Here is a 16944-nt window from a genome sequence, read left to right as displayed (position 1 = left end):
GAAGTATGTGAAATAACCTTCAAATCTGCTACAACCATATTAAAGGTATAGTAGTTAATTCTACTCCATACTTTCCTCAATAATGTACACAGCTTCTTAGCACCATGGCTGTTGATTAGCACAAAAGGTCAAAAATCAAATTTGCATGTAGACTAGACTGTTTTAATGCAATTCTTAAATTATTCCTCTGAAAATAGGAGGAAGAAGCCTCTCTTCCCCAGATTGTGAATGCTAATGTTAATGCTTTTTCCCCAGCAATAACTGGGTTTGAGTTTTCTGCACGTTGAAGGAATCAGAGCCATTTTCTCGTCAGGGGTGTCCTAGCAAATCACAGGATTTATATTCTTAGATAGGAGGTTGACAAAAACTGCTACTTAGCAACCCCTAGCAAGGAAGAAACATTAGCTAGATATTTGGGGAAGCTCTATCTCCTTTAGTCTCAGAGAGCAGCTGCTGGAACAACAGTAAGTGCCTGCACTCACATGTTTAGTGGGAGGTAAAGGTGCTTAGTACTTTACCAAAATGGGTGCTCTCAAAGTGTCTGCATTGCTGGGAGGCAGCAGAAGCAGGCTGAGTTCAGACATCCCCAAGGAAACACAGCTGCTTCTCTCCAGTTCTTTCCTGAGGCCTTGTGCTGTTGGCTTTGGATGACCAAAAGCCCAAGTTATTGATGAGCAGGCTAATAGAAGGGGCATCTTTGAGAAAGTGAATTATCTGTTCCTGCTGTGGGCATTGCACTTCAATGAATTATCTGTTCCTGCTGTGGGCATTGCACTTCAATGCACTATAAGAAGCCACAGGTGCAAACAGGCAGTGGGTTGGGTACTGGATACAGAATAAACCCCTAGTTTTCACAAAAGCCCCAGTAAAACTGCAAATAAAAAAAAATTGAGTCCACAGTTCTCTCTTTGGGTATAACATAGAACTTTAGAGGTGAGATTCCTCTATCACAGTTATATAGGCAGCAGCAAACTTGCCATTTTTTCAAGGAGGTCGGCACAGCATCCCTGTGGCTCAGGCCAGGGCCACCCCAGTGCCACTTCCAGCAACACCAAGAATGGGATAACATGGCTGAACCACGGTCCTACAGATTCATAACCAGCCCTGGGGGTCAGTGTGGGAGCTTTAATGGAGAGGAGGGAAGCCCCCAGGTGGAAAGAGTTACCACTGAGTTAGAATACGTACTAATTCCGTATTCATTATCATTCACTTTCCCTTTAGTTTTCATAGGATTACAAGATGCAAGCAAGACAGAACCTCTGACCCAAAGAGCAAATGACAATGCCAATTACACCTGATAATACAGGCAGGCACAGAGCCAGAGCTGCTCTGCTACTGGGGATGAACATCTCTTTATGGGCCTGACAGATTTGGCAAATTTTGCTTCCTTGAAAGTATTCTGAAGTTTTCTATAAGCTAGAAATACGACCCATCTTATTTCCATCACACACAAATTAAATTAAAAACTTCAGCTACAGACTTGAGCTATACAACAGACTTTAGAAAGATAAAAAAAATCTTTGTTTTTTAATAGAACCAACATTCCTTTCTGTCCTCTTTTTCATTTGAAGATGCAAATGTACAGTCCAAATTCTTGTCCTGATCAGATTTTTTTGACACAAACATCACACTGCTAAAGTAGAGCTTATTAAGCCACATCAGCACTCAATACTTAAGTCAATTCTGTCACCTCAGTTTTGCAGCCACACAACAAGAGTTAGTTATGTGCTTTATACGCACATCACTGTCAGCAAGACGTGAAGTTTCGTGTTAAAAAATCAGAGAATTTTCTCTTGCCCCCCCCTTCTTCATAAAGAACAGTCAGTCCCATTTAAATCAAGAGGACATTTGTGTATCGTAAAGCAAGAAGCATTTGAGAAAGAATGTCACAGTCTGGTCCCTGTACAGCATCATCTGTGGCTGGTGGGAAATGCCATAAACCTCTTCTACCCAGAAATACATACCATGGCACAAGGGTTATTTTATTTGCCCTAAAAAAGTAGCTATTGTCCAGACCTTCAACTACTCATATCCCAGCCAAGATTGCCAGCACTGACAAGTGGTTATTCTGTCCAAGTTATTCACTGGGGTAATTTCTGCTGCTTTGTACACACCAAGTTTGCTTTTCTCCTGCTATAATCCCATGCTGATGGCATATGATGCTACTTAAGAGGAGAAACAGTGGCCAGAGGAGCTTATTATACTGCTCATATCATAAAGGTGAACAAACCCTACCATATGATTCACAGCATGATACTTATATTTACAGATCTCACTGTTTTGTTGTCTATTTTTTAAGTGGAGGGAAAGTGTTTATTTCACATGGATTTCAGCACACAGACTTTCTGAAGGATACCAAGGGCATTAAAGAAACATTATGATGGATTTTTTCCGCTTGTTACTGCAATACACTACAGAGCTGCTTGCAAGGCATAACTTCATTCACATTTTTGAGCTGAAAAATAGTGGCAAAGACTCCACAATAGAAAAGAAGAACTACTGGGGGCATTCCAGGCTTTTGCAAAGTGGTGCTCTTTAAGTTGAGAGCTAAACATACCATGCATATTGGATATGATACATTCTCCTTAAAATCCAGGCTGACCAACCTCTTTGATTTTCTTTTTCTTAAGCACTCAGCAATTTAGTTTTATTTATAAATAGAAGTGGCAGAAGGGATGACTCCTTTCTTGCGTATAGAGAAAAGCAAAAGGTGGGGGTATCGTGCCGAAATTCTCAATACATGAAAGGACAAATGATTCACTCCTCTCACATGCTCTCCAGCTCCTTTTTGCAGTGAAAGCCTGTCCCAGCTTCACTCTGGTTGTTAGTGCTGGGTATTTAGAAATAGCAGGTAAGGTCCCTCCAGAACTGACTGATCTGCTTTGTGTGGGTGCTCTTTCATCCCAAGGTCAGAGGAAGGAGAATGTCACAGGGCTGATCCTTGGGCGTCAGGACCTTATTTCTCTCCCAGCAGGAAGGTCTTCAAAGATTCCACTGGGAATAAACACCCTTTTTGCTTTTAGTTTGAAGGGAATTTGTACAGCAAAAAGCTTTCTAGGGAATGCTCCCACTTGGGAGGACCCCTGCCTCAGACAAGACTGCCCACTATGAATTAATTCCTCAAGAGATAGTCCATCAATTGCTCATTTTTACTTTTTCCTTTAAATTCTTCTTGGCATACCAGATAATAGGGGTGAGACCCACCCAGAAAGTAACAGCATCATAATTTAGTCTTTTATTATCTGAATATGTTACTGCATTTCTAACCAGGATACAACTGTGACTCCATAAAACTGCATTTGTTGATTCCTTTGCAACTAATTCTTTTCCACTGGAGTCTCCGTTTAAGTTTTCTATTTGCTTAACCTTCACTGTGCCTACCTGAGCTGATTTCATCCTCATCTGATTGCCCAGTCACTTTATTATGTTTTTTACTGCAGTTTAGTAGCCCCTTGAATTCTGCTATAGTTCATGTAATTCTCATCATGTGGATCAGCTCCCTGTGGAATTTTTTTCTCCTGCCAGCAGCAGTTATTTACTTCCTCTTTCTGCATTTCTCATTGTCAATGAAACACCACCTCTGACAATGTTGAACCCCCTCTAATCCCTTCATAAAAAAACTGGGTTTGGTTATTTATTTACTTCCAACCTACTCTAAACTCAAACAACATTGCTGTGTCCATAGAGTGTGTGTTGTCTCAGATGTCCAATTTGTTTCCCATAGCTACATGGTCTGCTCTCATATTTTTCAGAAGAGTCAAGCAGAGAAAGAATTGTTTTCTTTTTAGCCTTTGCTTTCTTAATCACTGGAGAAGCCCCCAACAGACACAGCATGATGAGAGAGGATTGTTACCTGCTTCCTCAGCTGACGTACTCATTTCTTAGTGCTCACACAAAAAAGGTTTGGGCGGATTTCAAGAATAGCAGGGAAAAAACCATTTGCTGCATCTCAAATGTTGTGAGACTATTTCATGTTGATAAGAGCTGTCTTTCTCATTAACTGATTGCTTCTCCCTATTTTAATGCACACAGCTCTACCTGGGGACTCAGCTTTCAGACACAGAAGATCAGGTGGAGACTGAGCTCTGTTTTGTTCCTTGCTTTCGCACCACTCTGACTAGATTGGGTCAGACCTACAATTTCACATATCAGAGAGCACAGAAATCTTCTTTCTTGCTGATATCTCCTACTAATACTAGGTCAGGTCCTCAGAAACTGACTCCTCAAATGATAAAAATAGTTTGTAAGAAAGTTGTCCTGGTCTGCTCTTAGAGATGGGTCAACAGAAGTTCATCAGAAGACGAGTCTGGAAGGACTCTCCTGGCTCCTCAAGTCAAATCACCTGCTATTATACACCTTTGTGTCACCAAATATCTTATTCATAAATTGAGTAAAATTCATCTTAGAACTAGTTAGGCTTTCTGTCTTTTCTGGTCTGGGTGAAACACACTGCAGACCTTCAACCTCAATTATCAGAAGCTTAATTGCCACCTCAGTCTTATTTGTACCTATTTATACACAATGGTCCTTCTGCTATCATTGTCTTTTATCTCTCCTTCCCTTTTCAGTTGTTTGCTCTCTTTGGAATTTAGCCCTGCATTATGTTTATTGAGAAGAATAATAAGCTCTTGGCATTTTCATTAATAGACTAATCAAAGCACACTTCTCTCAAAAGAGGTGTCTCCTACCGTGCTGGATTCTCTGCTCCATGATGCTTGGGTTTAAATTAACCTCTCCAAACACAGCTGATTGGAGCTATCTGCAATACTCAGAGAACTGCTGACCAGAGCTCCTTTTCCCTGTGCAGTGCCTGATTCTCTCCTTCAGCTAATGGAAATACCAGTTCATTGGCTCAGCTCTTTCTTTTCTAGTTGCTCTCATTTCTGGAACTCCCAGACTACAGCTCCATTCCTGCCATTGGTCTCCAGCACACAGTCTTTTATTTCATACTATTTTACCGTTGTCTTAGGTATTATATTAAAGGGGGTAAAATTAACTGTATCAGGATTATTTGTATGTTTCTAGAGTTAAAGAAAACTGAGATTTTTTCCACCATTATTCCTGTAAGAGGTTTAGAAAGCAAGATCAGAGCTGTTACTAAATTCCTAGACTTGATAAAAGAACCACTGTCATAGTCATTTTGGTAACACTTGATGCTTGCCTAGTGAAAACTTCTGCAAAACCAAGATCAAGATCAAACCAAATGATCAAGATTCTTTGTGAAGAGGAGTTCAATTTAAAAACAGGACACCATTTACAGAACAATAAATGTCATTTCAAACTTCCCTTTCACTCTCATTCCAAACTTTCCTTTCACTCTCTTCAATATACGCTTGGACCTAGAATCACCTACCTGAAGTGCATGGAAATGGCAGCATCAGGGTGCCACCATATGGAACTGCCAGAACAAAGGTCTTCTAAAAATACTGGAAGTGGTTTTGAAAATTGATGCCAGTTCTTGGAATTTCAGGCACTTAAGTGCATTCAAAACCCTGATTAGATGAATGGAAATCTCACTCTGAAGGGCTGAGCATTCAGATATGCAATGGCTCCATCTCGTCGGGAATCTAGGCCAAATTGCTTTTGAAAATCTCAGTAGGGTGCTTATTTGCATTTTTGGCATCAGAACACTTCTGAAAATATGGTGGCAAGGCTGCCATCCATCAAACACTTCAGCAGGTGCTGAGATTTTATGCAAGCACTTGGCTGAGTTTCTGTATTCACACACTTAAAATTTGCCATGTGCCTGGCTGCCTGGAGGATCAGAGACCACCTCTGCAGGTTTTAGTCCCTCAAGGTTATATATTTGAAAACTCTAGATTTGCCTAGTCTGCAAACAAACCATAAGCTGACACACTGTGTGCTTTCCTCAAGCTCTTCACCGAAACTTTAGAAGCAATCCATAAAAGTCAGGTAATATCTAATAGAGGGGATTATGGGAAAGCCATTTCCAAATGAGAAAATTGTATTCAAGTTTTGTTATCTGCTGTCCCCCTTCACATATGTTATGACTGCATATTTATTTTTTCTAGTAGTGCTAGTGAGAGTGTGGCAAGAAAGTCTTTTTTTTTTTAACCCTCTCTAAAGATTGTCAGCAACATCATCTTAAAGTTGCTGGATGCCATATTGCTCAAAGCATTACCAGCACAAACCTATAGGTTGACAAGGTATAGGGATTATAGGATAAGGGGTTTTTTCTGTGACTCTCCTCTGATCCACTTGCTTTTGCTGGGGAAACAGGACAAGCACAGACCATGTCCAAGTGTGATGGAGAGGTTCTATTACATGAGCCTCCTTGGCTGCTTGCAGAGAGTGGAGGAACAGTCCCAAGTGATGAATCAAGTGATGGCTGAGCTGGCCACCCTTCCCTACCTACAGGAAGTCTCCTGGGAGGGTGCCAAACTGGTCAATTTTATTTCTAGCACTTTTTTTGGCCTTTAGAAGAAGGGAGCCAGGGAGGGAAGGGCAGGGCTTTGCACTGCAATTTGCTCTGGAAGTCATTTTTCCAATGTGTGGACCTGAAGTAGTTTTTAAATCCTCCTTCAGTGCTTTGTCAGAGGAGGTGCTGATCACCTGCAAGGATGACTTTTATAGAACCAGCATGACTCATCTGTGAGCATATTTTTAAAACCTCTTCTTTTCCCCCAAACCTCCCCAAATCAGTCTGGGAAAATGGTTGCAATTATTCAGATCATGCTACTTTAAGTTATCTAACATCAGAAGCCACCTGCGGCAAAACAGGCCGAATCTAGTTACAGCTGAGGGAAAGGAGAGAAAAGGTTTTCTTTCCTGCTTCCATCCACAACTTGCTCCCTGTCTCTGAATAACCCTGTGTGCCTGCTATGCTTTGTTTTTCCCTTTGTGAAAGGAGGGTAGTGATGCCAGTCATTAATAACCTGATAGTACATCAATAAGCTGCAATCAGAAAGCACTGTATGATTATTCTTCCTCCAGGCTGTCAGGCTTTATGATGGGGGAAGGAGGGAGCTCAGGTAGACGCAAATTTTAAGCATTTCATTCTAGAAAAAAAATAAAAAATAAAAAATAAAAGTCCCTCCAAAGTCCCTGCATTTAAATGCGGTCCAATTTTGATGATCCAACTAAAAACTCTTGGTTTTCCCAAAGCCAGTCCCTTGCCATTTGTTTGCAGTCCTGCAAAGCTCCTAAGCTCTGCAGAATTAAAGCTTCACAGCAGCTTGCTTTAGGGAAGAGGAGCAGCAGCCTGCAACTGCAGGAGGTGGTTGCCAGACTTTGAAGTCTGGGCTCGAGATAAGGGGAAACGACATTGCAAAGAAACTGTGTTATTAAAAGGCATTCTCCTTTTGATGCAAGTTGTCTAGTATTAAACTTCAGCAGGCCCACATTTCAAGGCTGACTAAAGGGTCTTGAGTTATTGGTACATATTTCAGTGATAGATTTTTCTCCAGGGCACAATATTTTCAGTACATCACACGTTCAGCAGAGGCTCTTACTCTCTTGTCTGTATCCTGTCATGTAGTAATCATAAGCCTGACCTCCTGGAAAGCTTTCTGGGGAGGCCTTAGACCACCCAAGACATAGGTCTTCAGTCTCTTAAGGGTAGGACTGGGCAGAACAAGAGTCTGTGCTGGGAGATTTAAGTGACAGACTTTAAATCTTTCAACGAAACACGCATTGTTTGTTTACTGAGCCCAAGGTAAAAATGTTTTTTAAAAGAATAAAGACAGAAAATCTCTACCAGCTACACCGCATTAATTCAGAATTCATTTATTTTTCTTTGTTCTGTCATCCTGCTGTAAAATATATCTTTATTCTCTCTGTGCAAATGGAGGTTCAGTTGCTTTTTAACTGGAATATTTTAGTAAACTTAAAGCACCACCACAGTGTTGAGGCACAAGACTGCAAGCAAGAACTTGCAGAGTAACTTCACCAGGGAGTGATTAATGGGCTTTATCTTTCCTGGTGACACCAGCCCACATGGCACAGGCTTTTCCTATGCCAGTAGGGTTCGGTTTCCTACCACATCCCCAACGTCATCAGGCACAGAACATCATTGCCCATGGCTGGGTCTGCACACCTGAATCACCCAGGGAGTGAGAGAGTCTCACTTGCTCAGCTCTGCTCATTTCACGGGGGTCCAGGCAGGATTAAATGTTTGGAGGACTGGGCTGTACTGGTGTGATTCAGTCACCTCTCAATGACTGCTACAGAGGCAACCCCATGTCCATGGGGTCAGAATCACAGCACCCACGCTGACCCCATGTGCTTTTTACTCTTCACCAACATTTTAGAGATCTAAATTTTTTTCTCAAAGAAAACTGAGCTGGCCAAATTCTAACCTCTCTTGGACTAATAAAAATTTAAACTAATTCCTCTGAGGTCATTCTGACTTTACACTGGTAAAACTGAGATAAGAATTTATGACCAAGCAAGGCAGTTAAATTGTGGGAGTTAGAAAAGGGTAAAGATGCCAAATGTTTGCCATCACATACAGAATAAGTTGTATAAATTTTAAAACACGCTCAATTTATAATAGTGCAATTCTCCGGGATCCCAAAGGCATTTCAGTTATAAACTCTTCTGTGTAAATGTCTTCCTGTAACTAAATAGAGTCCTAATACATGGCACAAAGAACCTCAACTGAGGCCTTTTTAGGTCAGTATTTATTCACAGACCCTGGGAAAATGAAGATTCTGTGGCTTCAGTTAGCTTGAACAGTTGAATGCAACTGGAGAAAAAACCCTGAAGAAAATCTTTCCAAGGTTTATGACTTCAATGTCACCACATTTGTACATCGTAAATCAAGATGAAAGGTTGTTAAAAAAAGAAAAAAAATCTATTTTCATTTAAAATCAGAAAAGGACAAGTTTGTTTGGTTTTTTAAAGCAACATTTCTCTTTGGAGGGGATCTTCCAAAAAATATCAGTTTTGGGAGAATTATTGTGGTTTGCCAACTGCCAGCTCTTGTAGGGGCATGGTTTATCTTCCAATAGAGCTGGTGAAAAACTTTGGATGATAAAAATTAAAACCAGAGCACACGCTGGCCACTTTTCACTGGCATGTATCAATATCAATGAAACCTTAATCGTAAAGATTTCTTGTTTTATCTTCTTACCCAAAGCAGTGAAATCTGCAGCCTGGTCCCTGCCCCAGTAGGTACTCTTTAACCAGGTCTTCAGAGAGAATACTCTACAAAGCAATGGAAACATCCTCCCCTTCCCCTGACCAGCTCCTCCACTGCCTGCTTTGATGCAGAACTTGTGTTTTGCCCATTCTACCCTTAATATCCTTAACATCTGGGCTGTGTCTATTCTGGATTTATAGAAGGAGATTATATGTCTTAAAAGTATTGTGATGGAAAATTTCTGACGTGTTAACTCTTTTGTCATTGAAGCCAGAGGCAGGAATTTGCAGTTTTGTTTTTCATGAATGCTGATACATGACTTAAAAACACCAAAAATTTTTATCAAGTGTTTGAACCAACAAGATCCAACTTAATGGCTGCACAAGCACAGAGAAAGCAGGCTGTGACTGAGCACAGCAAATTTCTTTAACGAGTCAAAAGAAGATTCCTGCATCCTTTATCCAGTGTTGGGATACAAACAAATAAATTTAACTTCAAATATCTGAGTGCATAGCATAATTTGAGGAAATGCAGATCTGCTTGTTCAATCTCAAGGCAGAATTTTGTACCTTGTGCACTGAGCCTAAATGCTGATGTTTTAAGTTTCATCACCTATGCACTCATATTACACTGCTGCCCATCTAGGTACAGATGGAAGAGACAAATTCTCAAGGGAAGAGACAATTTCTCCATGAATTCTAATGCTTATATTGCCCAATTCCTTGTAATGAGCAACACATTTGGGAAGAGACCCCAAAACCTATTTTTTGGGTTCACTTTAACCAACTAAACATTTTGGAATAGACCTACCAGAGCACAGCAATATCACAGGTACTAAATACCAGTCTCTCCCAGCTTGTCCCTAAACACCAATGTTAATGGCTGCTCAAGAATCTGACCCTTGTGTCTCTCTTAGTGAACTAAGAGCAACTGAAACGTTTCCAAGCTTTTAGAAAGGGTGCAGGGCGAGGCAATGCTAAGACTAACCTGGAAGGGTACTGGAGTGAGACAACGCTACAGCTCTCCAGAATTTTAGCTTCCCCTCTCACACTAAGGACTGATTAGCAAGTATTTTCCCTCAGCTTCTTTTTATAGTTTACACTAGAAATTGTCAGCCTTGGGTTTATGCTCTGTTATGCTGAATGATGGGGAGAAGGAAGGGTTTGCCAAAGGAAAAGGGTAGTAAAAGCAAGGAAAATGAGCTAGATACTTCCAGCTACAGTAAAAGCATCTCAGCTTTAGTGTCGTCCTCTTGTGAGGTTTTACATGCTGCTTTAAATGATGATACATTAGCCTTGGGAGAAAATACTAAAAAGCATTCATGTACAACACAGAATAGCTCAGACAGCTGAAGAATAAAATATGGAGCCTTTATTCTTTACAACCTGAGCCCTCCTTTACTAAATATAAACATTGACTGCATTAAAATGTATAGACTGAAGTACAAATTTTCCAGAGGATTTTTTCCCATTGTGAAGTGTTTTATACCCACAATAATAACAGTGTAATGGCTGAAGCGAAGATGAGGTGGCAGTGCTCATTGTGTGAAAGATGAGTAATAAAATCATCAGCGTACAAATGATTTTTTAATTAGGTTTTAATCTGTGTATTTAGAGAAGTTATTTCTGTGTGAATTCCACACTGATAATTTTTATCTCGGTGCCACAGCTGCAGTCACTAATGGCTGATGCCATGGACATCCTTGAAGGAAGAAGTGAAGATTGTGTGTGGACTAAAATTCAGAAGGTAAAAACCTGCAGCAAAGGGCACGAGGGTATATTGTTCCCTGGGGAGTAACTTCCACCTGAGTCATATCTGTTTGAAAGGTAGAAAGAAAGTAGATGCCATTTGAAACTTGACCAAAGGCCTTGAACCTTGTTAGTGCTCAGGCACTAACCACAAATACATATTTATTATTTGATTTAGCCCTTATGGTTGAACTTTGTCCATTTAACAGTCTCATGGGGTTGTTTAACACATAAAAAAAAAAAAAAAAAAGAAAGAAAAAAACCAATCTGAGTAGCTTCTTTTTTGCTGATAATTAGAATTCTCTTCCATCTTTGTCATTTGCAGTACTGTGCTAATTGGATGGGGGGGGGGAAATTGTTAGGGAATAAAATTCAGCCCTACAAATTAGGTCTCTTAGTGGAGCTCAAATGAGGCTTTGGTGATGTGAGAGGTAAAAGACATGTAAATGCCTTTCTGGAGTCTCTGCACAGCAACAGATCAATTTAATTCTGAAAGGATTTGTGAAATGCAGGAGTCTTGCACTGGTTCTCTATACAAATGAATCTGACCCGACAGAATGAATAATAGGTCAGGCTGGGATGTAATAGGAGCATCTTACGTTTTTACAAAGTCTTTCAAAGCAGAGCAAATCACAGCTCTGGGCATTCACCACCATTGACTTTCAGCTACTCGTGAGGAAAAAGACGTGAGCAGCACGTCACCAGGAAGGGAAAATGTTATTAATGGTTCTTACAGCTCCATCAGATCCCAGAGGGATGCACACTCACTCTGGATTGTGGATACAATGGGAGGAGGGTTTGAATTTCTGCACTGGCAGAACTTGAAATTGTCCTTCTTTGGGATTTGGAGTTCACAGACAGATTTCAGGTAAGATACTGAAAACCCCAAACCGTGCCTGCACTGAGTCAGTGCACCCAGAGTAAGCAAATAAGGTACTGATGCCTGAAAGAAATCCACAGGGGTGGAGGGTTGAGGTATTTCAAGGTGATTATATTTGGTATATTTCTAAGTTATTTGAATTAAAATTTCAGAAAGTATCTATCTCTTCTGAGAGAAAGTCTGAGTAGGTGTGTATTGCCTCACTTAGCTGTCGGATCAGTGGCTTTTAATAAAGTTTTCCAAGAACAGAATGTTTTCAGAAAGTAATCAAATCCTAAATGCCTCAAATTATAGACAGACTGGCTCTCATCTCTTTCAAATGCTCATGAAGTAAAACAAAGGATAAATATTCCTACCTTTCTGACATTGCACTGGGATAGTCTCTAAATCTCTCACACCTGCCTACAGATCAGAGGATAATCTTTTGCAACACAAATTCTATATATGATATTAATTATATATATTTATACAATTACAGACATTTTTCCTCCCATATATAATAAACACTAATAACTAGATGAATGCAAATGATAGATCTACAAATAGGCTGTTCCCTGTACTTCTCTAGTTCTTAGCCTTCCCATTTTCATACAGTAGACTTAAATATCAAAGATGGTATTTCGAAGTTTTTCCAAAACTCAGGATTTTAATCCACTGCCAGGTGTTTGAATAACCAGCCCAATTTTCACAGCTGTGAATGATCACAGGTCAGAAGCTGTTGAGAATGGGTTGTGGTTGTGTCCAAGGACACAGATATTTACATATTTATTAATAAATCCTTATATTTCAATAGGAAGTGGCCAATATTTCATTGTAAATTCAGTAAAAAAAGGTATTTTCTTTGGTGTATTTGTCTATAGGTACCTACGTCCTTTATATTTCTCTGGATACTTTTAGTTTCAGTATAATTCTAACAGAAACCAAATTAGCACTTAAGAACAGACTGGTATCCCATATTATGCCACGTGAATCTGTGCATAAGTCAGTATTTGGGAGAAAAGTTTACTGAATCCACTAAAATCTGCTCTCTTCCATTGTAAAATTTTGTGCTTCAAAATTTGTTTGCATTCTGAACATATGTTTGCATTTAATTTTTGACAACTCAGATAACTATTTGATTTGAGGCGCCTTGTTCCAAGAAGAACTCACTGTATGTCTTCATAATACAAACATATTTTTCTGTATTGCATCAAAACAAAGAAATTAAAAGCATCATCAACTTTACTTTTTAAAAAAATGCATTTCAGCATATTCTGCATGTTCTTAGGAAAAATTTCAGTTTAAGTAGAGGAGACAGGAGAACACTCAGGGAGCTTGGGGGAGAGGGGTTTATTGGATTCTTTGGTGGTTTGTGGTTGTTTTCTGAATCAGCTCTAATCAGAATATTACACTAGGTTAAAGATCTCTAACACGTTACTAAGAAGGAGGATTAAATCTGATTATTAAAAATTGATGTGATTAACACATCACTTGTGCTGGAACCATTCCCAAAAGCTGAGTATTCCTCAGTTGGCTCATCGCATGACACTGATTGTAGGACAAAGAACCTTCACACACATCTAGTTACAAGGCAGTTATTTGTATTTTTGCTATTGAATTAACTCAAATATATTGGAAAGCAAAAAAGAACACAAAGGAATTTATACAAACAGCTATAAATGCAGAACTCTGGAAAGCTGACAGCTATGCTCCCACTAGTGAAGTTTGGCTTTTCCGACAGAAACAGCTGTTGCACCTAATGAAAGCACTCAACATTTTTCTCTAATGCAGCAGAGTTATAGCAGTACCTATTTTCCAAATGGTTAAAGGGTCTGTCAGAACTGCCATTACAAACCACTGTTTTCAGAGTTTTATATTCCAGAGTCAGCCATAAAAAATTCATTCAGGCTGAAATCTGACATCAAAGGGCACAAAGCCTGAGACCCAAATGCTTTTCCTGTTGTCACATTGGAGGGTTTATCAAATCAGTTTAAAATTAATTTGGACAATTTTGAATTTGCAGGACTGACAAAGTGTGTAGCTTCATATGTGTTTATCTTCAAGTGTTTTGGGTGCTGTGCCTCTCATCCAAATCACTGATAGATTTACGTTTTTAAGCCAACTAATTGGGCTAATTATTTTTGGAAGCTTAAACACAAAGAAATGAAAAATGATCTCATAATTAGCTGGAGACAAGAGAACATCACTGCGCAGAAGATGCCTTTCTTGGTATTACTGGGCTATGACTGCAGCCACGAGGAGAGCTGACCCAGGAAAGCCTAGATTACCTTGGGAGATTAAGATACATCTTCCTACAAAGCTTTTACCACGTACTAGATATCTCTGAAGAATGCCTGAGGCAGGAAAAATAGGTTGGGTCAGTCTCCCAAAATCCCTGTTCTTCAGGATTTTACCAACAGTTGTGCTTGCAGTCCACTGGATAAAATTTGAGCTTCCTATTAGAAATTTGGGGAAACAAGCACCCTCAGAACTTTCCAGCATTTAACAGAGGGACTGATACCCAGGCTACTTTAGGGCTATGGGTATTCCTAAAAATATTTTACCACCATCCTTCTTTTTATGGGTGTCAGAAATTCCCAAACTGAACTTGCTGGTGGCCACACCAGTGGGCTTATAGAAGGTTTGAGGTGCCTTACTGGGGCTTGGGAATTTTTTTTTTCATTACTGCCTCTGTCCAAATTGTGTTAGAGGTCGAGTCTTGAAGGTACATAAATATCACACCATCAGCATTGCATGAGAATGGACTTCTCTAAAGCTCCCCTTATGCATAGCATCTAAAGTAGCCAACAGGAGACTTTAAAGGAAAGAGAACCAAATCCACTCTTCCAAAGGGACTTTAAGTCTTCACCAGTCACAGAGGTAGAAATGTGGTTTTTCTTACTGGATTTTAAAGTGTAAATTCTCTTCTTAATAAACTCAAATGTAATTTGAATTACTTTAACAAGTCTGATTTAGCCCAGTGGTTTAAGCAATCTCTGATGCACAAGGTTCAGCATCAATGAACAGGAGACTTCCAAGAGATATTGGGGGGAACTGGGATGATAATTCAGATCAATCCCATAAATATCAGTCCAGGCACTGAGTCTTAAGCAGGTGGGGACACTCTCCTAATAGCCAGATCTGGATGTTATTGATGAGCTTCTTTGCTGACAAAGTTACACATGATGTAGGTGACATCTGTCATGCACATCAGTGCTGGGACTAGTGGAAAAGCTCAGCCTTGAGTAACTCAAGGAATCCATTGCAGGACTTTAGAGCAGCTACAGAAGGGCAGAGGGGATAAGAGTATCTCAGATACAGCAGGAAGGCCCCCCCTTTCCTCTGCAGAGCCTTTGCTTCTCTGCAGCCTTGTAAGACAAAAAAATAAAGAAATAAAAGAGATTACTTTTCTAACTCATAACAATAAATTCATTAATAAATCCTCACAATATTGTTACAGTGAGAGGCATTTCATTAAATAAATAGATACTTTAGAGCCTATCAACCAGAAACTTTTGACATCCAAAGAGAGAAGAGCTGTGTAAGTGCAAGTGCCACAACAGCTCTGCTTCCCCTACGAAGATAATAATGCAGCTCTACTTCTCCATTTAGCCCCTAGGCTTTTGTAGCAGTTTCACAGGATCCTCTTAACATCATTTGAACAGCCAAAGGAGAGACAGGAGTTGGCAAATAAACACTTTCCTCCACTTCCACATGTGAGACACTTCATAAAACCTTCACAACTGAGTTTACCTCAAGGGCATCACATACTTTGCAATTTAGATAAGTTATTATGCCCATCGTTTGCTGAGCTCAGTGGAATGCCTGTTTCATAAATCTGAAAGCAGAGCAAACATGGATGAGTGAATAAAAGAACAGATGTAACTTACATAAGGATAAGTATATAACAAAAGCTGCACTAATATATGTGAATATGAAATGAGGTTAAATTAGCCTAACATATTATATAATGTTATAACCAGGCACGTAGATTTTCAGCAGTTGACCTCTGCTTACTATACTTCTGCCTTCTGCAGCAGCAGGGGAACACTATCTGATAAACTGTGCTGTTCCACTCACATTATCTCTTAATTGAAAGTCAAACCATGGAAAAGGGCTACGGACTTGCTGGGCTTTCGGTCAGTCCGAGGAGCAAGGAGGGAGATTCATGGTATGTTGATTGAAAGTGGACGTGTTGCTGAATAGTTTGTGCTGGCTACCAGGACAGTTATTTGATGGATATGACTTTGTAACATCTTATAAAGTCATCCAAGCCCACGCCACAGCCACTGAGAACTGTGCTTGTTCTCAGAACATGCAGGCTTCAAAGGTCATGTTTTATTGCACTTTCTTGGCTCAAACTTGGCTATTCTTAAACTATACAAGGAAACTGGTTCCTGGTTTGTTCTCTTCTTGGGTCTGTGATGCAGCCAGGTGTTTCATGAATGCATGGACTTGTTGTGAAAAGGGAAAGCAAAGCATGGGAAAGGGTAGGAAAAGCCTTTTCTGAAACAGGAGTGGAAGTCTAATATGTAATGTCTAATGTGCAATGAAGTCAGAAAAGTGCAAATGCGAAAGGAAAATAATGTTAGTGGCACTGATTCATGTAGACAGAGCAAAGGAAACCAAAGAGCAGAGCAACCAGGTAGAAATGCAAAAATTGTTATTAGAGTTAACCAAAGATTGGCTTCATATTGAGACATTCTGGAGGATTAACTCCAAATAAGCAACAGCCTCAAGAGGAATAAGAAGTAGCTGTGGCTTAGGTTCTAACCTGGTGCTGAGAGAAGTTTTTAGATCAGGCAGAGGGAACAGGGAGGGTGTGTGAACAGAAAATGAGATCTGCCCCATTGAATCTCAGGTGATACAAAAGAATCATAGGCAATCAAAGAGTCCCATTAAAACATTCAGCCCCACTGTAGGGACAATAAAAGCACAACAGCATTCACAGAGTTCTTTGTGTAAGAGAGAGGTGACAGTGGGATTTCAGCAGTTATCAATACTTCTGGTCTCTAAAATCAATTTCTGCCCCTGTGAGCCTCTGGTTCTTTGTGCTTTCCATACAAGAGAAGAAAAGAGGCCCCAGCAAGATGCCTACATGGCCCTTGGCTACACTGGAAGAAGCAATTGCATCCTGCCCATTTCTCACTCTCCAGTCATCAGTATCTCATATAAAGCTGAGCTATTTAGTGATCACACACTAAACAGCTCTGACTGGGTATAGATTGGCATTG

The 16944-nt window shown here is 40.0% G+C and overlaps 1 protein-coding gene across 1 annotated transcript in view; it reads left to right on the top strand.

Annotated features, from left to right (window-relative positions):
- Nucleotides 1-13978, top strand: part of SPATA16 (spermatogenesis associated 16) — a 68171-nt gene extending 54193 nt beyond the window's left edge. The window contains 4 exon segments of the mRNA XM_064665589.1: nucleotides 5376-5382; nucleotides 6264-6405; nucleotides 10772-10849; nucleotides 13859-13978. Of these exon segments, the coding sequence (XP_064521659.1) occupies nucleotides 5376-5382; nucleotides 6264-6405; nucleotides 10772-10849; nucleotides 13859-13978 (347 nt within the window).
- Nucleotides 13979-16944: the final 2966 nt, after the last annotated feature.

This window comes from Pseudopipra pipra, chromosome 10 (assembly GCF_036250125.1).
Source record: "Pseudopipra pipra isolate bDixPip1 chromosome 10, bDixPip1.hap1, whole genome shotgun sequence".
In the NCBI taxonomy this organism is placed as follows: Eukaryota; Metazoa; Chordata; class Aves; order Passeriformes; family Pipridae; genus Pseudopipra; species Pseudopipra pipra.
Note: the sequence above shows the minus strand (reverse complement) of the source record. Positions and strands in the feature narration are given on the sequence as shown.